This window comes from Oncorhynchus masou, chromosome 21 (genome assembly GCF_036934945.1).
Source record: "Oncorhynchus masou masou isolate Uvic2021 chromosome 21, UVic_Omas_1.1, whole genome shotgun sequence".
NCBI lineage: Eukaryota > Metazoa > Chordata > Actinopteri > Salmoniformes > Salmonidae > Oncorhynchus > Oncorhynchus masou.
In genome coordinates this window covers 18,353,497-18,379,172 of record NC_088232.1, presented here as the reverse complement: position 1 = coordinate 18,379,172, position 25,676 = coordinate 18,353,497, and the positions used below count along the sequence as shown (strand labels likewise).

Sequence of the window (25,676 nt, the reverse complement as noted above, 5' to 3'; positions counted from 1 at the left end):
ATAGCAAACTATGTTTATATATTCATGACTGACCCTGTAATATTCCTAATTGTCTCCTAAAAGGACCTAATACAATGGGGACCAGGTGGCGTCTTTCTGGATGTGTGACCCGCTGTGTGGTGGGGGGGGGGCTCTGCGTGTATGCATGCAAAGACCCCCCCCCCGCGGGTCAGTAATAAAAATACACAGCCATTGTCGGGCATAATGGCAAAGATTTGAGCTAATGAATTCTATTGCTACACGTGGTTCTGCTCTCTTAATCTGTGTGTGGAGGCATTTTAAGGGGTTCATTTCTGGCCTGAAAGCAGCTTTCTGGATCACAGTTCAGGATCTTCTGATCCTAACGTCTGTGAACTAGAATGCTACCTCACATCTCTTCCGGAAACCTCCATTGATTTCTTCACGTGTGGAAAAAAGATGGTTGTGTGTATTGTTTTGAAAATACAAAACCCAGCCTGTCATATAGTAGTATACAGATAGATATAATTCCACAAGACAATGTGCAGTTGTGTAGGAGGACGTTGTGTGAGACAAATGACTAGGTCAGCCCTTTAGTTATTTCATCTGGTAACACTAGACACGAAGCTGCTCTTATGCCTTTGTAGTAACACTGTAGTTACTGCAGTAATAACATAGCCCTTGGTATAAGTAAGAAAAGCATAGCCATTGGTGTACAGTACACATACATGGACACTGTAACAGAGCCAGTCTATGAATGAGGAGCAGTTCTTATTGCCGGACTTTGCAGTCTATCACCATGTAGTTGCGCTGGGGGTATCATGGTGTACAGAACTACAGGGACGTGGGAAGTTTCCCTTCTATTGTGTCCTCAACATGTCCACAGTCAGGAAGTCAGTCAGAGGAATGGAAGGCTTTTTCACCATTAAACTAACCCATATTGCAATCACACCCAGGTAAAAATATAAAATGTTGGTCCCATGTTTCGTGAACTGAAATAGAAGATCCCAGAAATGTTGTGCACAAATGTGTATTTCATCCCTGTTAGTGGGCATTACTCCTTTGCCAAGATAATCCATTCACCTGACAGGTCTGGCATATCAAGAAGTTGATTAAACTGCATGATCATTACACAGGTGCACCTCGTGCTGGGGACAATAAAAGGACACTCTAAAATCTGTTGTTTTGTCACACAACAGAATGCTACAGATGTCTCAAGTTTTGAGGGATTGTGCAATTGTCATGCTGACTGAAATAATTGTATGTTCATTTCTCTACCATAAGCTGCCTCCAACGTTGTTTTAGAGAATTTGGCAGTACGTCCAACCGGCCTCACAACCTTAGACCACATGTATGGCGTTGTGTGGTTGAGCGGTTTGCTGATGTCAACGTTATGAGCAGTGTGCCCCATGGTGGTGTGGGGTTATGGTAGTGGCAGGCGTAAGCTACGGAGAACGAACACAATTGAATTGTTTTGATGGTAATTTGAATGCACAGAGATACCATGACGAAATCCTGAGGCCCATTGTGCCATTCATCCGCTGCCATCACCTCACGTTTAGGCATTATAATGCTCGGTCCCATGTCGCAAGGATCTGTACACAATTCCTGGAAGTTGAAAATGTCCCAGTTCTTCCATGGCCTGCATACTCACCAGACATGTCACCCATTGACAGTAGTGGAAAAGGTGGATAGTTAAGTTCCTCGGCGTACCCATCACAGACAAACTGAAATGGTCCACCCACACAGACAATGTGGTGAAGGCACAACAGCACCTCTTCAATCTCAGGAGACTGAAGAAATGTGGCTTGTCACCAAAAAGCCTGACAAACTTTTATAGATGCACAATTGAAAGCATCCTGTCGGGCCGTATCACTGCCTGGTATGGAAACTGCACCGCCCTCAACCGTAAGGCTCTCCAGAGGGTAGTGAGGTCTGCACAACGTATCACTGGGGGCAAACTACCTGCCCTCCAGGACACCTACACCCCCCGATGTCACAGGAAGGCCATAAAGATAATCAAGGACAACAACCACCCGAGCCACTGCCTGTTCACCCCGCTACCATCCAGAAGGTGAGGTCAGTACAGGTGCATCAAAGCTGGGACCGAGAGACTGAAAAACAGCTTCTATCTCAAGGCCATCAGACTGCTAAACAGAAATGACTAACTCAGAGAGGCTGCTGCCTACATTGAGACTCTCACTAGTCACTTTAAACAATGACATTTAATAATGTTTACATATCTTACATTACTCGTATGTATATACTGTATCTTATATCAACTATTACATCTTGCCTATGCCGCTCGGCCATCAGTCATCCATATATTTATATGTACATATTCTTATTCCATCCCATTAGATTTGTGTGTATTAGGTAGTTGTTGGGGAATTGTTAGATTACTTGTTAGATATTGCTGCACTGTCAGAACTAGAAGCACAGGCATTTCGTTACACCATTTCCTAGCAAGTAGATACTTTTACTAAATAGAGTGGTTTTCTTTGTAGTATCCATGCATGGTGTCATTTTCTGTGGTTATCTCTGACATGGCACCATACTGTGTCCTCAGAAAGTATTCATACCCCTTGATTTATTCCACATTTTGATGTGTTGCAGCCTGAATTCAAAATGTATGACATTTTTTTAAATTCTCACCCATCTACACACAATTCCCCATCATGGCAAAGTGAAAACGTGTTTTTAGAAATGTTTTCAAATGTATCAAATGAAATACAGAAATGTGTCATTTACATAAGTATTTACACCCCTGTGTCAATACATGTTAAGAATCACCGGCAGCGATTACAGCTGTGAGTCTTTCTGGGTAAATCTCTAGGAGCTTTGTACACCTGTATTGTACAATATTTGCCCCTTATTCTTTTCAAATTTCTTCAATCTCTGTCAACTTGGTTGTTGATCATTGCCAGACAACCATTTTCAAGTCTTGCCATAGATTTTCAAGCAAATGTAATCGGCCACTCAGGAACATTCACTGTCTTCTTGGTAAGCAACTCCAGTGTAAAGTTGGCCTTGTGTTTTAGGTTGTTGTCCTGCTGAAAGGCAAATTAATCGCCCAGTGTCTGGTAGAAAGCAGACTGAACCAGGTTTTCCTCTAGGATTTTGTCTGTGCTTAGCCCCACTCCGTTAATTTTTTTATCCTGAAAAACTCCCTAGTCCTTAACGATTACAAGCATACCCATATCATGATGCAGCCTGAAAATATGGAGAGTGGTACTCAGGAATGAGTTATATTGGATTTGCCCAAACATAACACTTTGTATTCAGGACAAAAAGTGAGTTGCTTTGCCACATTTTTTGCAATATTACTTTAGTGCCTTGTTGGAACAGGAATCATGTTTTGGAATATTTTTTATTTTGTCCAGGCTTTCTTCTTTTCACTCTGTCATTTAGGTTAGTATTGTAGAGTAACTACAATGTTACGATGTAATCCTCAGTTCTCCTATCACAGCCATTAAACTTTGTAAGTGCTCGACTGAGGGACCTTACAGATAATTGTATGTGTGGGGTACAGAGATGAGGTAGTCATAAAAAAATCATGATAAACACCATTATTGCACATAGTCCATGCAACTTATTATGTGACTTGTTAAGAAAATGTTTACTCCTGAACCTATTTAGACTTGCCATAACAAAGGATTTGAATACTTATTGACTCAAGACATTTTTTAGTTTTCCAGTTTTTATTAATTTGTAAAAATTACTAAATACGTAATTCCACTTTGATATTATGGGGTGACAAAAGGCCAGTGACACAATAACTCTTAATTGAATCCGTTTTAAATTCAGGCGGTAACATAACAACATGTGGAAAAGGACAAGGAGTGTGAATGCTTCTTGACATCGCTGTAGGTGCTGCTAGCTGCTATTGCAGAGGTTGTCAGTGGCATCGTGTCTAGATGATAAATACTGCCTTGTCTCTTCTCTCTACTACCTCCTTTGCTCTAGAGAGCCTGTCTTGCAGGCTGCCTGCCTGGTGTAGCTGCACTCATACGAGAGAGAGGCCCTCAAAAGGGGGCATTTACAACTGGGGGAAAAGGCCAGAGACAGATATCTGGTTCTTATAGCCCCTGTACTCTACTCCTCCCCCACCAGACTTTGGTAGAGTCAGTTTTCCATTGATTTTGAAGATAAATAACCCACTAGCAGCAACCCGGAGAGAGCAGTTACTCCCCCAAACTTGCCAAAATGACCACCACATTAGGCTACAGGATTTTCCTCACTTTCTTTGAAATCCCCCCTGAACTTACTGACCCTTATTTTACTTGTAAGATGGGGGAGAATTACAGGAGGATGAGCCAATTCGAAGATGGGGATGATTAGGTGGCCATGATGGTGTGAGGGCCAGATTGGGAATTTAGCCAGGACACCGGGGTTAACACCCATACTCTTACGTCAAGTGCCATGGGATCTTGAGCGACAACAGTGAGTCAGGAATTCCATTTTAACATCCCGTCCGATAGACAGCGCCATATGCAGGGCAATGTCCCCTTCACTGCCCTGGGGATCTCCTTAGACGAGAGTGCCCCCTACTGGACCTCCAACACCATTTCCAGCAGCATTTGGTCTCCCAACCAGGACCGACCCTGTGTAGCTTCAGAGGAAAGCCAGCAGTGGGATACAGGGTGGTATGCTTACTTACTGTCCCACCAGATGGCCTACTACATTAGCAATGAGTCTGAACCGATTGAACTTAGTTACTTTTACATTTTTTACCTTTGATTAGCAGAGTTTCCTTTGTTGTACCATATTGTAAACACAGTAGAGTTGTATTAACAGATTTGACTTGGCATGAATGCTCTTGGCACCAACTCAATTCTTTGGCTGCACAAGACAATGTAGTAAAACTTTATCACTGTAAATAAATCATAGATTGAGATTTTATTTGAATCAATTTGTTTGAATCAAAGTGTTCTGTTCCGAAGTTTGTGGAATCCGTGTTTGAATCAGTGTGTTTGATTCAGAAGTTTGTTTGAATCGGTGTTCGATTCAGATGCTCTGCTCATCCCCTGACTCATGTGTTCATCAAAACATAGTAAAAAAGTTAATTATATCATAGTTAGAAAAAAACAGTGTTTTTACAAACAAACACATTTTCTCTCCTATACACACCTCATCCCCGGCTGCCTGCATTCTAGGAGCTAAGCCAACTCTAACACATATGGTTGAGGAGGGCTTTGAACCGGGCAGTCGTCCACTACTTCTACTCTACAGAAGATATTTATAAACTAGAGTAGAGCCTCTTGATTGAACACCACATGTTTCTGCTCTGCCCCACTGGCCCTCCCCATGCCCTCCCACCCTCACCCCCTCGGATCCTACTGTATGGAGGGCGAGAGGCACAGCGAGATCGCTGAGATGGGGGTTTCGGATTTGTTCCCAGCCCTCTCTCTCCTCTCCCTCCTCTGCCCCCTACCCCTCTACACACACACACACACACACACACACACACACACACACACACACACACACACACACACACTTGCGTGTGAGAGAAACCTGAGAAAGATTTTGGACCAGAGCGATGGAATGAGTGCAGCTGTGAAGGGCATTCACGTGTGTGTGTGTGTGTGTGTGTGTGTGTGTGTGTGTGTGTGTGTGTGAGAGAGAGAGAGAAACCAAGAGAGATAGACTACAGTAGGATGAGTGCAGCTGTTGGGGATTTAGTGTGAGAGGCTTAAGTCATGTCTGGGCCCGGCTTGCCCATCCTCTGTGTGTTTGACCTAATGTTTCAGTGTCAGGTACCACAAACCCAGTGAACTCTTCCTCTACTGCCAGGAGCCACTAGCTACACAGATAACGTTTGGTTCTGTATTGGTTCGCAGATAGCAGTTCTCTCGACACGACAGGAAGTACACCATGCGTTTGAACAGTCGCTAGCGAACAGTCGCTAGTGCTGGACACTGAAGTATTTTGGATTCCTTTTACCTTCATACAGGTTAGCATAATGTACCCTGAACAAAAATATAAAACGCTACATGCAACAATTTCAAAGATTTTACTGAGTCCTGGTTCATATAAGGGAATCAGTCAATTGAAATGAATAAATTAGGGCCAAATCTATGGATTGCACATGACTGGGAATACAGATATGCTGGTTACAGATCAGAAAACCAGTCAGTATCCGCTGTCAATATCATTTGCCTCATGCAACGCGACACATCTCCTTCACATTGAGATGATCAGGCTGTTGATTGTGGCTTGTGGAATGCTGTCCCACTCCTCTTCAATGGCTGTGCGAAGTTGCTGGTTAATGGCGGAAAATGGAACATGCTGTCGTACACGTAGATCCAGAGCATTCCAAACATGCTCAATGGGTGACATGTCTGGTGAGTACGCAGTCCATGGAAGAACTGAGACATTTTCAGCTTCCAGGAATTGTGTACAGATCCTTGCGACATGGGGCCGTGCATGATCATACTGAAACATGAAGTGATGGCAGCGCATGAATGGCATGACAATGGGCCTCAGGATCTCGTATCTCTGTGCTTTCAAATTGCCATCGATGAAATGCTATTGTGTTCATTGTCCGTAGTTTATGTTTTCCCATACCATAACCCCACCGCTACCATGGGGCACTCTGTTCACAACGTTGACATTAGCAAACCGCTCGCCCACACGACGCCATACACATGCCATCTGCCCGGTACATTTGAAACCGGGATTCATCCATGAAGAGCCGAACGGCAGTCAGGTCAAGACCCTGGTGAGGATGACGATCATGCAGATGAGCTTCCCTGAGACGGTTTCTGACAGTTTGTGCAAAAATTCTTTAACTGTGCAAACCCACAGTTTCATCAGCTGTCCGGGTGGTTGGTCTCAGACGATCCCGCAGGTGAAGAAGCCAGATGTGGAGGTCCTGGGCTGGTGTGGTTACACGTGGTCTGCGGATGTGAGGCTAGTTGGATGTACTGCCAAATTCTCAGCTTCTTGATATGCCACATCTGACAGGTGGATGGATTATCTTGGCAAAGGAGAAGTGGTCAGTAACAGGGATGTAAACAAATTTGTGCACAACATTTTAGAAAAATAATATGTTTGTCCGTATGGAACATTTCTGGGATTTTTGTTTCAGCTCATGAAACATGGGACAAACACGTTACATGTTGTGTTTAGTTTATGTTTTTGTTCAGTATAAAATACATTAAGAAATGTGTTTCATTACATGGGTTATTGTCAGAAGATTTCTGATTGACATTACTCCACGAGAGTATTTTAAATGTGCTGAACTGTACATGGCGATCCCTTTGTAGCTTAGTGTGTAGGGCATGGCACTTACAATGTCAGAGTTGTGGATTCGTTTCAAACTTGGCCACCCATACAAATAATGTATGTACTGACACACAGATCCTATTAAATAGAAAGTGGTTTCTATATGTAATTCTGTGCACACACTACACTCTTAGAAAAAACTACACTACACTCTTTGACTGTCCCCATAGGAGAACCCTTTTCGATTCCAGGTTGAACCCTTTTTGGTTCCAGGTTGAACCCTTTTGCGTTCCATGTACAACCCTTTCCACAGAGTGTTCTACATGGAACCCAAATGGGTTCTACCTGGAACCAAGAAGGCTTCTACCTGGAACCAAGAAGGCTTCTACTATGGGGCAGCCAAAGGACCATTTTGGAACCCTTTTTTCTAAGAATGTACTGTAAGTAACTTTGGATAAACGTATCTTCTAAATGGAATACATATTATATTAGATTGACATCTCCCCTGCCTGGGGTCTATCTGAGTATGTTTCAGGCAGAGAGAACTGACCTCTCCTTTTCCTCTGTGGTGTTTCAGGCAGAGAAAAAGGCCCTGCTGGTGTCAGTGATGAACGCAATGGAGGACCATGAGGAGATGGAGCCTGAGCCACAACAGAAAGAAGAAGTGTCAGTAATCACACACAACCAACAACAGCAGCAACAACAACAACAACAACAGCAGCCCACGGACCCAGCATCCCCGACGGTGGCCACCACACCTGAACCTGTCGCCATGGCAGGAGGTGACACGACATCACCCAAGACAGCTGATACTGAGCCTGAGTACGAGGTAAACACAAGACACACAATGACGTTTTCCACACAGCCTTATTCTAAAAAATAAATCCTCATCAATCTACACACAATACCCCATAATGACAAAGCAAAAAAATGTTTTTTTAATTGCAAATTTATAAAAAATATTTAAAACTGGATTATCACATTTACATAAGTATTCAGACCCTTTACTCAGCACTTTGTTGAACTGCCTTGGCAGTGATTACATTCTTGATTCTTGGGTATGATGCTACTAGCTTGGCGCACCTTTATTTGGGGAGTTTCTCCCAGATCCTCTCAAGCTCTGTCAGGTTGGATGGGGAGAATCGCTGCACAGCTATTTTCTAGTCTCTCCAGAAATGTTCAATCGGGTTCAAGTCCGGTCTATGTCTGGGCCACTCAAGGACGTTCAGAGACTTGTCCCGAAGCCACTCCTGCGTTGTCTTGGCTGTGTGCTTAGTGTCGTTGTCCTGTTGGAAGGTGTTCCTTCACCCCAGTCTGAGGTCCTGAGCACTCTGGACTAGGTTTTCATCAGGGATTTCTCTGTACTTTGCACCATTCATCTTTCCTTCGATCCTGACTAGTCTTCCAGTCCCTGCCGCTGAAAAATATCCCTACAGCATGATTCTGACACCAACGTGCTTCACCGTAGGGATGGTGCCAGGTTTCCTCCAGACGTGACGCTTGGCATTTAAGCCAAAGAGTTCAATCTTGGTTTCTTCAGACCAGAGAATTTTGTTTCTCATGGTCTGAGAGTCCTTTAGGTGCCTTTTGGCAAACTCCAAGCGGGCTGTCATTTGCCTTTTACTGAGGACTGGCTTCTGTCTGGCCACTCTACCATAAAGGCCTGATTGGTGGAATGCTGCAGAGATGGCTGTCCTTCTGGAAGTTTCTCCCATTTCCACAGAGTAAATCTGGAGCTCTGTCAGAGTGCCCATTTGGTTTTTGGCTGGGCGGCCAGCTCCTAGGAAGAGTCTCGGTGGTTCCAAACTTCATCCATTTAAGAATGATGGAGGCCACTGTGTTCTTGGGGACCTTCATTGCTGCAGAAATATTTTGGTACCCTTCCTCAGATCTGTCCCTTGACACAATCCTGTCTCGGTGCTCTACGGACAATTCCTTGGACCTCATGGCTTGGTTTTTGCTCTGACATGCACTGTCAATGGTGGGACCTTATATAGACAGGTGTGTGCCTTTCCAAATGTTATCCAATCAATTGAATTTACCACATGTGGACTCCAAGTTGTAAACATGTCAAGGATGATCAGTGGAAACAGGATGCACCTGAGCTCAAATTTGAGTTTTGAGCTCGGGTCTGAAATACTTATGTAAATAAGGTATTTCTGTTTTTTAAATTTGTAATACATTTGCTAAAAAACTGTTTTCTCTTTGTCATTATGGGGTATTGTGTGTAGATTGACAAGGAACATTTTTTTATTTTATCAAAAAAATGTGTTATAACTTAACCTTTATTTAACTAGGCAAGTCAGTATGTATATGTGATGATCTCATCCCTGTAGGACGGGCGTGGTTTCAGCATTGGGGAGCTGGTGTGGGGGAAGCTGAGGGGGTTCTCCTGGTGGCCTGGTCGTATTGTCTCCTGGTGGATGACCGGACGCAGCCGAGCTGCCGAGGGGACACGATGGGTCATGTGGTTCGGCGATGGAAAATTCTCTGTGGTGAGGAAAACTGTAAAACAGCACACCACTGTTGTGTTTAGTAGGCACCAAACATATGAAAACAGAATGGAACTGAGAAGGACTACTTGGATTAATTGTCCAATAAGGAATAGTCATTTTTGGTTTCCGTTTTAAAATATTTTGCTCCCATGTGCCCTACTGAGCACGACCCATTAAAACGGAATTTTCTGTTCCAATGAAAACAAATGAAATGAGACATTTCTAAGTTCAGTTGTTCGTCTGTGCCTACTCTTTTCCTACAGGTGTGTGTAGAGAAACTGTTGCCTTTGAGTTCCTTCTCCAACGCCTTCCACCAGCCCACCTACAGCAAGCAGCCCATGTATAAGAAAGCCATCTATGAGGTGCTTCAGGTAAGCACTGTACTAAGTTTCATTATGTCTCATTTGCAGTGTTCGGGTCAAGTCCCGTTCAATCACAGCGGGCTAAACTGGTTGAAACTACGTCATTACAACCAGTTCACAACTATGACTGTATTGGAATCTGTTTTTAATGGTTGTAATTGGATTGTGATAATGTCATGTAAACCAGCTTTGTGTGCTGAAAGATACTGCTAGTCAGCACCTTTCAAAATGATAGACTGTTGAAAAGGGGCCTCAAGTCCTCTAAAATTGCTCCGAGAAGGTCTGCTCTGTAGTAATGATTGATGCTGGTAATACCTGCTGAGTGTACAAAACATTACGTACACCTGCTATTTCCATGACTTAGACTGACCAGGTGAATCCAGAGATGTTGTTTAATACTGTATTTTCTCAGCAGGATAGGTGTCAAAATGATTGGCACCCCTGTTCTCAATACGTTGTGCATCCTCCCCGTACGAGGATTACGGCACTGAGCTTTTGTTCTATAATGTGTTATGAGATTGGAGAACACATTTGGGAGGGATCTTAGACCAGTCCTCCAAAACACAATCTTCCCAGATCCTTGATATCCTTTGTCTGCACTTGTGGACGGCCCTCTTCAATTCAAACCCACAGGTTTTCAATGGAGTTCAAGTCCGGGAAACTGATTTGGCAATTTTTTTTAGATTTTTTTGTGGTCTGTTAACCATTTCTTTCTGGATTTTGATGAGCTCCGTTGAAAACCTGTGGGTTTGAAATGAAGAGGGCCATCCATAAGGGATCTGGAATGATTGTGTATGAAGGACTGGTCTAAGATCACTCCCAATGTGTTCTCCAACTCATAAAACATTTTAGAAAAAATACTCAGTGCCGTTATCCTTGCAAGTGGAGAGTGCCGGAGTATTGAAAACAGGGGTGCCAATCATTTTGACCCCTATTTTTTTTGAGAAACAAAAGGTATGACTTGTTAAGTATAAAATAATATAATTTCAAAATTAGCATACAATACAGATAAGTGTTTCTATTATTTGTTTTCTATAGTCATTTTTGCTCATCTTTATCGAGGTGCCAATAATGTCGGAGTTGACTGTACATACAGGTGATGAAAGGATGACAACATTGACCGGTCATGTTCCTTTGCAGGTGGCCAGCACCCGAGCAGGCAAAGCCTTTATAGCCTGTCCGGAGAGCGATGAGACGGACACCTCCAAGTCAGTGGATCTACAGAGCAAACAGATGATAGAGTGGGCTAAGACAGGCTTCCAACCCACCGGGCCCAAGGGCCTAGAGCCACCAGAAGGTAAGTTTAAGTTTCATGTTTATTTGCCATTTAATTGTAGAGAATATGATTACTGTGGCCAAAAATGTTTGATTTAAACTTTTATGAAATTCTGCGATACATTTGGCAATGTTTTTTTTTCCCACGTTAATTTCATATAAAGCAATAAAAAGTAATGTGCTCAGTTTTAGGACGATTTTAAGCAGAATACATCATACAAAAACAATTACAAACATCTCAAGTGCCTCAATTTAGTTTATTTCCCTGAACAAACAGCTCTGTCATGATTCACTCACATTCACCCACACACACCTCTCCTCTCCATCAGGCTTGGGGCTTTGCTATCAACACGTGATGCACCTCCCATTCCCACACACACCTCTCCTCTCCATCAGGCTTGGGGCTTTGCTATCAACACGTGATGCACCTCCCATTCCCACACACACCTCTCCTCTCCATCAGGCTTGGGGCTTTGCTATCAACACGATATGCACCTCCCATTCCCACACACACCTCCTCTCCATCAGGCTTGGGGCTTTGCTATCAACACGTGATGCACCTCCCATTCCCACACACACCTCCTCTCCATCAGGCTTGGGGCTTTGCTATCAACACGTGATGCACCTCCCATTCCCACACACACCTCCTCTCCATCAGGCTTGGGGCTTTGCTATCAACACGTGATGCACCTCCCATTCCCACTCACACTCACTCTCTCTCTCTCTCTCTCTCTCTCTCTAAAAAAAATGTGATTCAAAGCTGATCAATCGCTTTCCATTTGAGGATTGATATTTCTTTCACATAAATTGTCTTCAAAATAATTGAGATTGTGATTTTTTTCTTAACGGGTCGGGTCGTAAGGGAGATAAAGAACAGAAAACGTAAAAATAGTGTATTGTGGTTGATATGTACTTTTAAAACAGTATTACTGTTTGTTTTTTTATCCAGAAAGATTGTGCTTTCGTCCTCCGTATTAACTTTTACAGAGAGTTTAAAACGGCAAAGCTGACAAATTACACTCAGTGCTTTGGGCAGCGCTCTCCTTTAGACAGACAGGGCAGAGCAGAGTGCCGACCACCTACTAAAGCCAAGGTCAGCACTTGCCACAGTCTTCCCTGCTACCACTTCAGTCATGGTGATCTGCCGCTGCTGTGGGAACTGTTCTGACATTCTCATATGCTTTGCTGATTCGAAGTTACTGTTTATTGTCCATTTTCAAATTGTTTCCAAAAACATTTGGAAATTGTTTCGCACGGTTTATCTGTTATGTTTGTTGGCAAATGAGATTGATTTCTGTTCATTGTACTGCCTGTCAGCTATCAACAATCACCCATATGTGAATACGCTGACAGGCCAGGGGGAAAACACTTTGTTGACTTTGTTTGGATTTGGGCCATTTTCCACAGTGACAGTGGAGTAATTGGTCAAAATTACAAACCCGCTTTCGATTGGACCCTTTTATGCCCTAAAAGTGCGGGGGTTGGTCAACATTGCGAGCTGTCACATAATATGCGCTGATTGGTTGATTTTTGCATTGAATTATGCGATCGCAGTATCGCGGAATCCTGGAGGGACTGGAATACATTGGGAAATCACCGAAGCTTAGATTTACCGAAAGGCAAGAGGAGCTTATAACAGGCAGGTAGCCTAGTGGTTAAGAGCGCTGGGCCAGTAACATAAAGGTTGCTGGATGAATGCCCGAGCCGACAAGGGTCTTGATCAAGGCATTTAAACCTAATTTTCTCCAGGGGCGCCATACTACTTTGGCTGACCCTGTAAAACAACACATTTCACTACACCTATCTGGTGTATGTGACAACAACAAAACAACACATTATAAAGACATTTTGTTGTCCGTGTTACAGCGAACAACGAAAATATTGTTGTGGGGCTCGAGGGCCCAATGGTTGGTGAATGTCCCTTCAGTTGCCAGATCAATTCCACCCTTTTTATCCAGCATTCCCCTGCCTGTCTTTGGTAGTCTTTTGGCAAGAGTCTGGTTATCTGACTTGTTTATTGTCTTACTGATATGCCCCGCCCACCAGAGGAGCGTAACCCATATAAGGAGGTGTACCCTGACGTGTGGGTGGAGCCAGAGGCGGCAGCCTACACACCCCCTCCAGCCAAAAAGCCTCGCAAAAGCACTGCAGCCGAGAAACCCAAGGTCAAGGAGATGATTGACGAGGGGACGAGAGGTAAGCCTGCTTTTTTTTATTAGGTGAAATAGGGGTTGTGACCTCTATATCCCTCCCTGAGGGAGGTTTAGCTAAGGGGTGTGCGTGAGAGTGAAAGAGAGACTGTTTGTGAAAGACAGGGTAGCAGGTGCTTAGTACTAGGGTTAACATGGTCAATTCTGTTAACAAGTGTAGGTGTTATATGTTATGTATCTGGTAAATGTTATGTAGCGCTGTATCTCTTATGTATGTGCTATGAATGTACTCAGCCCAACACTTTATATTGGCAAAAAAACACATGTAATATCTTAAAAGCAAATGGTGAAGTAGGGGTGAGAGGGGGTATGTCTGCAGCTTTTTTCTCTCTCGAAGATGTCCTCTGCAAAGATAGTATAGCAACAAACGTTCAAGTCATATCCTGAATCTGAAAGCTTGTTTTTTTTCTCTCTCTCTCCGGGTCTGCATTTCCAGAGAGACTTGTGTATGAAGTGAGGCAGAAATGCAGAAGCATAGAAGGTAAGTGGTCTGTCTCTTGTGTTCAGGCAGCCAGGGTCATGTTCAGTAGGCAGCGAATGAAAGAGAGTGGCTATTTTATATGAGTCCTCAAAGCATATTAGCTTTCCTTATGAAATGTACATTCCTCTCACGGCTGTTCAAATATGCCTATTGAATCCAAGGCTGGATTCAAAGCAGTGGGGGGGTTTTCAACCTCCAGTTGGCTTGCCTAGTGGTTTTAGTGGGGGGTTTATACGTGTTGTTTACACACCTTTTTTTATTTTGTGTATAGTGCACCTATTATGCTAAAGTTGTGCATCTTGATCGGCGGTCAGGGTTTACCCATTTATTTGCATGCCACTGCATCTCTGGCTGGCAACCAATTACATTCTGTCTTTCTCCACAGACATCTGCATCTCCTGTGGAAGTTTGAATGTTTCCCGTGAACACCCTCTGTTTGCTGGAGGAATGTGCCAGAGCTGTAAGGTAAGGAGGGAAGAGGAGGCCATTAAGGCTATTGAGTCAGGGCTAGGTGTAAGGCCATGAAGTCTGTAGCTCTGGGGGTGTATCAAGCCTCTCAAGCAGGATGATCGGTTTAGCCTTTTGGATCACAATGAATCAGATTACATGGACAGGTAGGACCAGATCCTATATCGGCCTTCCTACTCTGAGATGATTACATGGACAGGTAGGACCTGATCCTATGTCGGCACTCCTACTCTGAGATGATTACATGGACAGGTAGGACCTGATCCTATATCGGCACTCCTACTCTGAGATGATTACATCGACAGGTTGGATCTGATCCTATGTCGGCACTCCTACTCTGAGATGATTACATGGACAGGTAGTGCAACTGACTAGCTTTTCCATTGATATATACAGTGCCTTGCGAAAGTATTCGGCCCCCTTGAACTTTGCGACCTTTTGCCACATTTCAGGCTTCAAACATAAAGATATAAAACTGTATTTTTTTGTGAAGAATCAACTACAAGTGGGACACAATCATGAAGTGGAACGACATTTATTGGATATTTCAAACTTTTTTAACAAATCAAAAACTGAAAAATTGGGCGTACAAAATTATTCAGCCCCCTTAAGTTAATACTTTGTAGCGCCACCTTTTGCTGCGATTACAGCTGTAAGTCGCTTGGGGTATGTCTCTATCAGTTTTGCACATCGAGAGACTGAATTTCTTCCCATTCCTCCTTGCAAAACAGCTCGAGCTCAGTGAGGTTGGATGGAGAGCATTTGTGAACAGCAGTTTTCAGTTCTTTCCACAGATTCTCGATTGGATTCAGGTCTGGACTTTGACTTAGCCATTCTAACACCTGGATATGTTTATTTTTGAACCATCCCTTTGTAGATTTTGCTTTATGTTTTGGATCATTGTCTTGTTGGAAGACAAATCTCCGTCCCAGTTTCAGGTCTTTTGCAGACTCCATCAGGTTTTCTTCCAGAATGGTCCTGTATTTGGCTCCATCCATTTTCCCATCAATTTTAACCATCTTCCCTGTCCCTGCTGAAGAAAAGCAGGCCCAAACCATGATGCTGCCACCACCATTTTTGACAGTGGGGATGGTGTGTTCAGGCTGATGAGCTGTGTTGCTTTTATGCCAAACATAACGTTTTGCATTGTTGCCAAAAAGTTCAATTTTGGTTTCATCTGACCAGAGCACCTTCTTCCACATGTTTGGTGTGTCTCCCAGGTGGCCTGTGGCAAACTTTAAACAACACTTTTTATGGATATCTTTAAGAAATGGCTTTCTTCTTGCCACTCTTCCATAAAGGCCAGATTTGTGCAATATACGACTGATTGTTGTCCTATTGACAGAGTCTCCCACCTCAGCTGTAGATCTCTGCAGTTCATCCAGAGTGATCATGGGCCTCTTGGCTGCATCTCTGATCAGTCTTCTCCTTGTATGAGCTGAAAGTTTAGAGGGACGGCCAGGTTTTGGTAGATTTGCAGTGGTCTGATACTCCTTCCATTTCAATATTATGGCTTGCACAGTGCTCCTTGGGATGTTTAAAGCTTGGGAAATCTTTTTGTATCCAAATCCGGCTTTAAACTTCTTCACAACAGTATCTTGGACCTGCCTGGTGTGTTCCTTGTTCTTCATGATGCTCTCTGCGCTTTTAACGGACCTCTGAGACTATCACAGTGCAGGTGCATTTATACGGAGACTTGATTACACACAGGTGGATTGTATTTATCATCATTAGTCATTTAGGTCAACATTGGATCATTCAGAGATCCTCACTGAACTTCTGGAGAGAGTTTGCTGCACTGAAAGTAAAGGGGCTGAATAATTTTGCACGCCCAATTTTTCAGTTTTTGATTTGTTAAAAAAGTTTGAAATATCCAATAAATGTCGTTCCACTTCATGATTGTGTCCCACTTGTTGTTGATTCTTCACAAAAAATACAGTTTTATATCTTTATGTTTGAAGCCTGAAATGTGGCAAAAGGTCGCAAAGTTCAAGGGGACCGAATACTTTCGCAAGGCACTGTATACGGGCCAGGTCTAGCTCACCCTCTAGGCTCCAGCGCTGCTTTAGGCCTTATTTTAACCTCTTAAGGATCCGCCCCTTTTTTCAATTTTTGTCTAAAATGACATAACCAAAATCCTACCCAATTCTAACCTGAAGCAAGGATATGCATATTCGTGTTACCATTTGAAAGGAAACACTTTGAAGTTTGTGAAAATGTTAAATTAATGTAGGCAAATATACACATTATATCTGGAAAAAGATAATATAAAGAAAAAAACATTTTTTTTGTACCATCTTTGAAATGCAAGAGAAAGGCCATAATGTATTATTCCAGCCCAAGTGCAATTTAGATTTTTGCTGCTAGATGGCAGCAGTGTATGTGCAAAGTTTTAGACTGATCCGATGAACCATTTCTGTTCAAACTTTTGTTTCAAGACTGCCCAAATGTGCCTAATTGTTTTATTAATACAATTTCAAGTTTGTAACAGTGCAATCTCCACAAACAATAGTATGGTATTCTTTCACTGTAATAGCTACTGTAAATTGGACAGTGCCATTAGATTAACAAGAATTTAAGGTTTCTGCCAATATCAGATATGTCTGTCCTGGAAAATGTTCTTGTTACTTACAACCTCAGGCTAATGTGATTAGCCTATGTTAGCTCAATAGCATTTTCATTATTTAATGTTACTGTAGACTATAATGTAAAAATGAACCATGACTAAAACCACAACCATTCAACAGTTACATTCATTATTTCCTTTTGACAGGTCTTAAGAAACATTATGGAAATAAGAAAATGCATTTCAAAAGAACAGAATAGCATGTTTTAAGTTGTATTTTGCTGCCGCGAGTGCTCACGTGTTGAACGCATAGAACAGCGGTTATTCTTGGAAAAAGTGATATATTGAAATAGAGCTCACCTCCTTAATTTTTTTCCGTTTTTTTTTTGACAAAGGTAAGTGTTTTAGGAACTGCAGAATCTGCTCTTTCTGATACTATATAGAAATCAAATTGTCTTAGCTGCATGTGACTCTGTTGGGGGATTTGATTTTGGCGCTCCCGTTTCCCTGCCTCTGTGTCAGTTTCAAGCTGTGCTGGTCCATCTCTTCATGTACAATTTGACAATTGGTAATAATTGTCACCCATCAAACTTTTGTCCATTTAATCTTGTCTTTAGGCTAACTCTAATTAGTATATGTGTGAAATTCGTTACAATCTAGTTTAGGTGTAGTTTCAATGGGCCAGCAGCTGCATAAGCTGACTTGCGGTGAATGAGTGGGGAAACAACATGTCCTGCTAAAACTGCCTATAACGGTAATTCTGCTCATTAAGATTCTAACAACGACAGTGTGTTTTATATAGACTTATTTAGGACAAGTCAAAGACTGGGGGGGGGTGACTAAAAATGTAAATTAGTTTGGCGTCCACATGATTCGCTCTTCTTTTCTAGCGTTAAAAGCTCTCTGTTACCAAAACACAAACACGTGTTGAGTAGCGTATTTCGAATTGCTACTTGTTGTTCTGTTAACAATAATTGGACAATAGTTGATTTTACTTGTGGATTCAACTTTCTAGAGCGACACGACAAATCTCAAAGCTCAAATCATTTCTCTACTGCTGTGTCCCAGAACTGCTTTCTAGAATGTGCATATCAGTATGATGATGATGGTTACCAGTCATACTGCACTATTTGCTGTGGGGGACGAGAGGTGCTCATGTGCGGGAACAACAACTGCTGCAGGTGAGGGCGGTGCTTTCATCTGATGCTAACTAAGTTCATTATTGTTGGGATTCACTCGTGTGTGTGTGTGTGTGTGTGTGTTTACGGTCATTGTTGTTTGCATAAGTGTGTCTGTGTGTACGCTGTGCGTGCGTATGTTCGATCTTACGTGTATGTGATTATGTGCGCCCATGTATCTGCGGGCGATAGCGTCTAGCAGGATAGTAATATAGCTCTCCTCTCCAGGTGTTTCTGTGTGGAGTGTGTGGACCTGCTGGTGGGCCCAGGTGCAGCACAGATAGCTATTAAAGAGGATCCCTGGAGCTGCTACATGTGTGAGAAGGGACAGAAGGGAGTGTTCGGCCTGCTGGAGCGTCGCACTGACTGGCCCTGTCGTCTACAGCACTTCTTCGCTAATAACCATGACCAGGATTTTGTGAGTAGTACCTCAGTACTATGTTTCAAGCTCGCTACAAAGTTCACAGCCACAGAGACACAATTAGTCTGTGTTCCGTCGTGACACAGTACGTCCGCGCCTCTAAAAGAGCCAAATGAGCTCCAACAAGCTTCCTAAATATGTAAATAATGAGCAGGCAGACTATCACGGCTCTGGGGCTCTACGAATTGGGCTTCAAACGGTAGAGACAGTTGACGTCATTCCAGGCTCTCTCTGGGTAAATACTAGCTCCATAATGTCTCTCTCTCTCTGTGTTGTATCACAGGAACCACCAAAGCTTTACCCTCCAGTCATGGCAGAGAAGAGACAACCCATTCGTGTCCTGTCACTGTTCGATGGCATAGCAACAGGTTAGAAGGAAATCTCCTTTCCTCTTTTCTCCTCCTCCCCCTCTTCCCACCTCTCCTTGACACAAAACCCTCTGAACTTCTCTGTCTCTGTCTGTACAAAGTTTCCCGTCTGTCTCAGGTTTCACCGGGACTGTCCTCCTAACTCATGACCACAAACTAGGCTGACTGTCTATAAAGATAGATAGATAGCAAACTAATCCACACAGCATGCTGTTTAACCATATTGTCTAGCAGTGCACTTCTCATACCTCTCCTGTCTGTCTTTCACTTCCCTATCTGTTCAATAAAACCACACAAAAATACAAAAGAAGTGGGAATTCCCACTCCTGTAAAAATAAATTATGAGTAGTGTGCCTCAGGCTAGACCAGGCCTTCAGTGTTGTCTCACCTGTATGGTGTTATTCAGTTCAGTTCACCAAGTTCAAGTTAATCATTATGTAAATAGGACCGTCCACTTTATTTAACCAGGAAAATCCACTCCGCAACAATTGCCACTGTTGACGAGGGAGTCATGGAGTCCTTCAAAAGAACCAAAAACATGCTACCGTTTGACCTATTTCCACTTTGACCTCTGACCATTAGGTCTGCTGGTGCTGAAGGAGCTGGGTATCCAGGTGGAGCGCTATGTGGCGTCGGAGGTGTGCGAGGACTCCGTCACGGTGGGCATCGTCAGGCATCAGGGACGCATCATGTACGTGGGCGACGTGAGGAACGTCACACGCAAGCATGTGAGTATAATGTCATGAATCATGAGAGAGTAATGCAAGGTCACTCATGGTCTGTGAATCCCAATAACCTGGCTCAAAGACCAACGCCCCAACCACAATCTCAATAAGGATATTCCATTACTTCAACCTCTAAACCATAACAAGTATCTCTTAGTTGGATAATCTGTCGATTTTGTCTTATCTCCTGTCCTCCTTTCTCCTATTGTTTTTTCTGTTTTCTCTCTCCCTTGGTACAGTTACACGAGTGGGGCCCCTTTGACTTAGTGATTGGTGGAAGTCCATGTAACGACCTCTCTATTGTCAACCCGGCTAGGAAGGGTCTTTATGGTCGGTAACACACCTGTACATTTATCACTTGTTCTGTGATCGGTGACGAGTTATTTCCTGTAGCTGAATTTTAAATGCACGTCCTTCTCTGTTTCTCCTGTAGAGGGCACTGGTCGGCTGTTCTTTGAGTTCTACCGTCTGCTGCACGAGGCTCGGCCCAAAGAGGGCGACAACCGGCCGTTCTTCTGGCTCTTTGAGAATGTGGTGGCCATGGGTGTCAGCGACAAGAGGGACATCTCTCGCTTTCTAGAGGTTTGTTCCTTTACAGAGAATGTATAACATCTAGGAGAACAAACTGTACATTAGTCATGTAAATGTTTAACTATTGGAATATGGATACATTTTGGATGAATACCACCTTGTGGTGGTAATTCACAGTGCATGCTGTCAATATACTGGTTAGGTTATGAGGGAACAATTTAAGCAGTTAATTTAAACATTGTATGAGATTCTCTCTCTCATCTCCACTACTTCAATAAAATCATTCAGGTTATTATTTTTAAAAAGGAATATGTTCTCAATAATTTCCTGGTTAAATAAAGGTTAACTAAACTGCTCGTCTCTCCCCTGCCAGTGTAACCCGGTGATGATCGATGCCAAGGAGGTGTCTGCTGCTCACCGCGCCCGCTACTTCTGGGGGAACCTGCCTGGCATGAACAGGTTGGTGAGAGAACGGTGAGGGAAGCAACAGCCAGCCTAAAGCAACGCACACCTGGGCTAGTTCCTGAGCCAGTCAAACTCCGTAACCAAAGAATCATAATCACCTTTTACGCACTGTTCTTGTTTCTCTCTCTCTCTCTCTCTCTCTCTCTCGCGCTCACTGTCTCTCTCTTGCGCTCTGTCTCTCTCTCTCACTCACTTTCTCACACTCTCGCACTCCAATCTCCCTCTTTTCTCTCTCTCTTTCTCTCCATCTCTCTCTCGCTCTCTCTTTTCACACATCCCTTACCTTTCCCTCTCTTTTCCTCTGCAGGCCCTTGACTGCCATGTGCACTGACAGACTGGACCTTCAGGAGTGTTTGGAGCATGGCAGAACAGCGAAGGTCAGTTTTATATGTCTGGCTTCTTATTGGAGCTGTGCTTTTGCTGTTCTGGCGTAGACCAAATTGGCCGAACATGTAAATTGATAGTTCATTCAGTTGAATAACTTAGTTCAAGGTACATGCACTCAAACCGTGTAGAAACAAACTGAGTGCGAGTACCTTTTTTGAACTTTCAAATTAAATGTTTGGTCATCCGGGCAATTTGGTTCGTAAACAATACTTATTATTGTCCTATTCTTATGCACCAGCCACTTAGTGTGTGCACTTCCTGGTTTCCCCTCAGTTTGGCAAAGTGAGGACCATCACCACTCGCTCTAATTCCATTAAGCAGGGTAAAGACCAGCACTTCCCTGTCTTCATGAACGAGAAGGAGGACATTCTCTGGTGCACTGAGATGGAGAGGTAGGAACTGATTACCCTTCAAATTAATTAATCATAGCAGCAAATTAAATGACGTTATTACAAGCAGTTTTTCCCAATGGGATACCTCATTATTATTCAAATGATTCTCTTACAGGAAGTCATAGATATAATTCCAAATTGCCCTTCTATGAAGCACCTAAAAGTTAATCTCACATTTAAATATAGCGCCATTTTAGATGTCATTAATTCTCAAGTGTATCTGTCGGTCTGTCTCCTGCTCTGTCTGTCTCCTGCTCTGTCTGTCTGCCTGTCTCTTGTTCCCTCTGGTGGCTGTCTGGTTACTGTCTCCTTCCCCAGGGTGTTTGGCTTCCCTGTCCATTACACAGACGTGTCCAACATGAGTCGGCTGGCCAGACAAAGGCTTCTGGGAAGGTCGTGGAGTGTACCGGTCATCCGTCACTTGTTTGCACCACTCAAAGAGTACTTTGCCTGTGTTTAACAAGACTTGGCTTAGAAACCATCACAAACATATAACTGTTGTTGTAACTAGAAACAAGAGTTGTGGTGAAATTATACTACTTCCTGGTATCATTTCTCAGGCAAGCAAAACATCATCAGAGTAGATATTTCACATTATTTCTTGTATTTTGAAATGTACTTCTTATTCTATTTAATTTGTATATGTCATTTGACCTTTTTAGCAGTGTTATCCAGTATTTTTTTTTTATTGATTTATTTGTGCAAGCTATACTTGAGACAAGGCTTTCTTCTCAAGGCACTGAGGAAGAAGAAACTAGGATCTGTGTGATTTTTTTAAATTTTTAATTTTTTTTAAAATAAAGACTAGGATTGGGTGATTGGAAAAGATCAGAAAGATAAGAGTTTTTCATACTGTGTGTACAGTATGTATGTGAATGATTTTGGCTGTGTAGGCATGATTTTGTTTTGGCCTATATCTGAAGTGGACGAAGCAATCCATCTCCTAAGCCTTGCAGAGCTAAAGTGAATAAGGGTGATTTTCTTCAGTGTCACAGAAAGCTGTCTTAATGAATCCAAAACACCAGATCACATATACCTCTTTGTTTACAGTTTATATACACAGTTAACTGAAGGTTAAGGTACTACTGTAAAATGGTTACAATACCATGGTGCTTCGAGACAATAGGAAACATCACAATCCATGTGGCACAGGCACTACACTTTAGACATCTTTTTCAGTGTGACGTTTCAGTGTGATAGACGTTATGTGCTATCTTAATAACTTTAAATTACTTCAAAGTGGCGATAAAATAGGGCGTGGTGGCAGAAGACTGCAGAATAGCATGCCATATTCTCCTCTTTCCTATGCTTTACAGCTTTTTTTAAACAAACAATTGTACTGGTGCTTTTTCAATCATTTTTCAAGCCTTGCGACACGCAAACTCAGGCCCCCGTGCCTGCCTGTGTCCGACTCTGCACAAACACAAAATGAAGCTAGCCACATGGGCAGTGATGTTTTCTGTAGTTACAAAAACAAACAAAAATATTGATCAAGGTCTGTGGTGAACTACTTTTTTTGTAGTTTTATCCTGACCCATGTCATTACTGTACTGTTAGTGAGCATGGTCGGTGGACTGGAGGGAGTGTGGGTGCCCTGGTGTTTCCACAACCAAGTAAAGACTCTCCCTTCCCTTCTCACCCCTGCAAACTAGATAGTAGATACTGTCAGGTGCAAGTCTTCAAACAATATGGTGCGGCTTCACAATGCTCTTCTACCGTTTTATAGCAATTTTGTGCTGTTTTACCAACATTATAAAGCACTTTTTATATGTATACTTCTTTTTTTTCCTTTAGTATTAGAAACATTTCTTGTTTTTTTTCTTGTGAAATGTTTGTTTTGTTTTTATGAGGTGAACTGTTTTACCATTGTGTAATACAGTATGTTTTCTATACCGTAGGGCTGTGCCAATAGAGGTGAAATAATGGATTATTAGAATGGCGTATCCATGGAAACGATTGAATTATTGATTGCTACTCAATGTACAGTAGATTAATTGAAAATGATTAATGTGCTCCGTTAACATATTGTCTTCTGTTCAAAGCAGTAATTCAGTGTCATCCTCCGGGTGAAAAAGAATGTGTCTATTTCTATTACGATTGTAGGATTTAGATCCAGAATATTTTGAGAGTCGAAGGAGAGAGAGAGCTATTCAAACGATTATTACCCAAACTTGGATTACATTCCAGATCTGCATTTTCTGATGATCTGAATTATTATGACCTTGAATGTGGAAGATTTGGAAATGAGTTTGTCAGAACTGAAAATTGAACAGTGGCCCCCCAAAAAAGAGAGCAGAGATTATGACTTACCAATGTCCCAACTAAAATATTCAATATGACTTAATTTCATAAATGTAGTTTCATACATGATTAAGTTCTTAAGTGACCTTACTGTATCCTTGCCACCGTTTTAGTTGAGCTTCACACATTGGGTTCGCAGGAATTCTTGTGCGTTGTGTTGACATTAATTCCCCTTCTGTATAGCAAATGACCATATGTACATTTTGTACATAGAGTTTTCCTGTTGCTGGTTTTGGTTTGTCTTTCTCTTTTTTTATTACCTATGAGATGTACAAATATAATTCTTTGCTAATATATATCATGGAATTGGACGGAAAAAAAAGATTAGGGCAAAAAAAATGTAATCAAGTCAAATTGAACCAATTTCATCCAAATAAGCTATGAAACATTAGAGCTGGGTAGACTCCAAGTCTTGCCTTCTAGTACTGTTCATTTGTTTTGTTTTCCAATGTTCTGAGTGAATCCAGTTGAAATGTGTCACGTGATCTTAACAGTAGCCTAATAATGACAGCTTTAAGGTGGAACGGTCTATACTTCACTGCACAGCCCTACATAATGTTGGTTGTTGTTTTTTTCTGTCGCTTTTGTTTCTTTAAAGAACTATAAAGAGGGATTGTAGGTGTTTCTGACGGTGCTAAAAATTTTATCTAATCAAGAAAAAATATATTTGTTTGGAAGAGAAATAAAACTTGTCTTGACAATGACTGTTTTTAAGTTCCTTATAGTAATGATTGAAGAGCACTATTATTTCACTCTCATATGATGCATATATTAACAAAGGCATTTTAACTTTGTACTTGAAAAAATTGTGAATAATAAATTATGAGTTTCCTATATTGTTTTAGACTAGAAATTGCTGTAGTTGGTTGGTGCTTATCTGTGGGGGGAAACCATGTACTCCGTAATGGGAAATAACAAAAAAAAAAGATAAACATTTCGGTAAGAACTTTTACTGTAGCATAATGCATAATGTATGCTTAAAACTTGGCGTTCGCATTGCTTCTTAATCCTACATTCCATGCCATAATATCCTATCTTCCATGTCTTGTTTTCAATTGTCGTTTCTTGATTGATGCTTTTGTTATTATTGGCAAATGTTACGTCCCAAATGGCACCCTGTTCCCTTTACAGTGCACTACTTTTGGCCAAGGCCCATAGGGTGCCATATATAGTGAAAAGGGTGCCATTTGGGATGCTCACCATGACATTTCACTGTTTCAGACAGGTCAGTTCTATAATCCAGTGATACTGTTAGTTGGCGCTCAGTCTATGTGGCTTCTTCTTTTGTGTCATATTAACTGTTTTATGGCCTATGTTTTTCTTCTTTAAGATGATCAAATGTAGCAGTCATTCTCCACCCTTTACCCAATACTTATGTTTTAGTACCCAGAAAGAAGAAAAAGGCTCCTTTATGTATTTGTGCTGGAGAACACTTGAATAAATGTATTGTTTTTGTGCAAAAATATGATAGCTCCTTGTTGTTCTTCACCTGTACCAAGAATAAATTGAACAATACAAAATCTTATCACTATTGATCAGGTTCCTTGGCAACATAATAACACAGTGTTGCACATCTATACTAAAGTTATAGCTAGATCCTACTTTTTAAACTGCTTTACAATCTTTAAAAATGACTTTTAAAATCTCAGAGGGACCTTTTTCTTTTAACAGTGTAAAAGGTAGTAGTTTGTTAGTTCTGCTTTTGCTCACATCACCCTGCATTTGCTCACACATTTAATGATTGCTACTACTACTAATAATACTGTTTGTAGTGTTTATTATAGCCTAATGTGTTCTCTTGTCTTCATAACGATTACACAAACCGCACATCTGAATAGTATACTTAATGAATTATTGAGAAAT

At 42.0% G+C, this 25,676-nt stretch overlaps 1 protein-coding gene across 6 annotated transcripts in view; it reads left to right on the top strand.

Moving 5' to 3' along the window:
* Positions 1-24,517, top strand: part of LOC135507908 (DNA (cytosine-5)-methyltransferase 3A-like) — a 71,291-nt gene extending 46,774 nt beyond the window's left edge. For 2 of the 6 annotated variants that reach the window (XM_064927689.1, XM_064927685.1), the window contains 17 exons: positions 7,766-8,017; positions 9,525-9,683; positions 9,947-10,054; positions 11,186-11,342; positions 13,367-13,516; positions 13,967-14,011; positions 14,397-14,476; positions 18,114-18,226; positions 18,452-18,641; positions 18,928-19,012; positions 19,595-19,740; positions 19,977-20,067; positions 20,171-20,319; positions 20,642-20,727; positions 21,041-21,110; positions 21,394-21,512; positions 21,831-24,517. In XM_064927689.1, coding sequence (XP_064783761.1) covers positions 7,766-8,017; positions 9,525-9,683; positions 9,947-10,054; positions 11,186-11,342; positions 13,367-13,516; positions 13,967-14,011; positions 14,397-14,476; positions 18,114-18,226; positions 18,452-18,641; positions 18,928-19,012; positions 19,595-19,740; positions 19,977-20,067; positions 20,171-20,319; positions 20,642-20,727; positions 21,041-21,110; positions 21,394-21,512; positions 21,831-21,972 — 2,142 coding nt within the window. In that variant the 3' untranslated portion in view covers positions 21,973-24,517. Of the gene's footprint in view, positions 1-7,765; positions 8,018-9,524; positions 9,684-9,946; positions 10,055-11,185; positions 11,343-13,366; positions 13,517-13,966; positions 14,012-14,396; positions 14,477-18,113; positions 18,227-18,451; positions 18,642-18,927; positions 19,013-19,594; positions 19,741-19,976; positions 20,068-20,170; positions 20,320-20,641; positions 20,743-21,040; positions 21,111-21,393; positions 21,513-21,830 lie in introns of all 6 variants that reach the window. The other 4 variants (XM_064927688.1, XM_064927683.1, XM_064927687.1 and 1 more) reach the window with 3 other exon arrangements.
* The last annotated feature ends 1,159 nt before the right edge of the window (positions 24,518-25,676 follow it).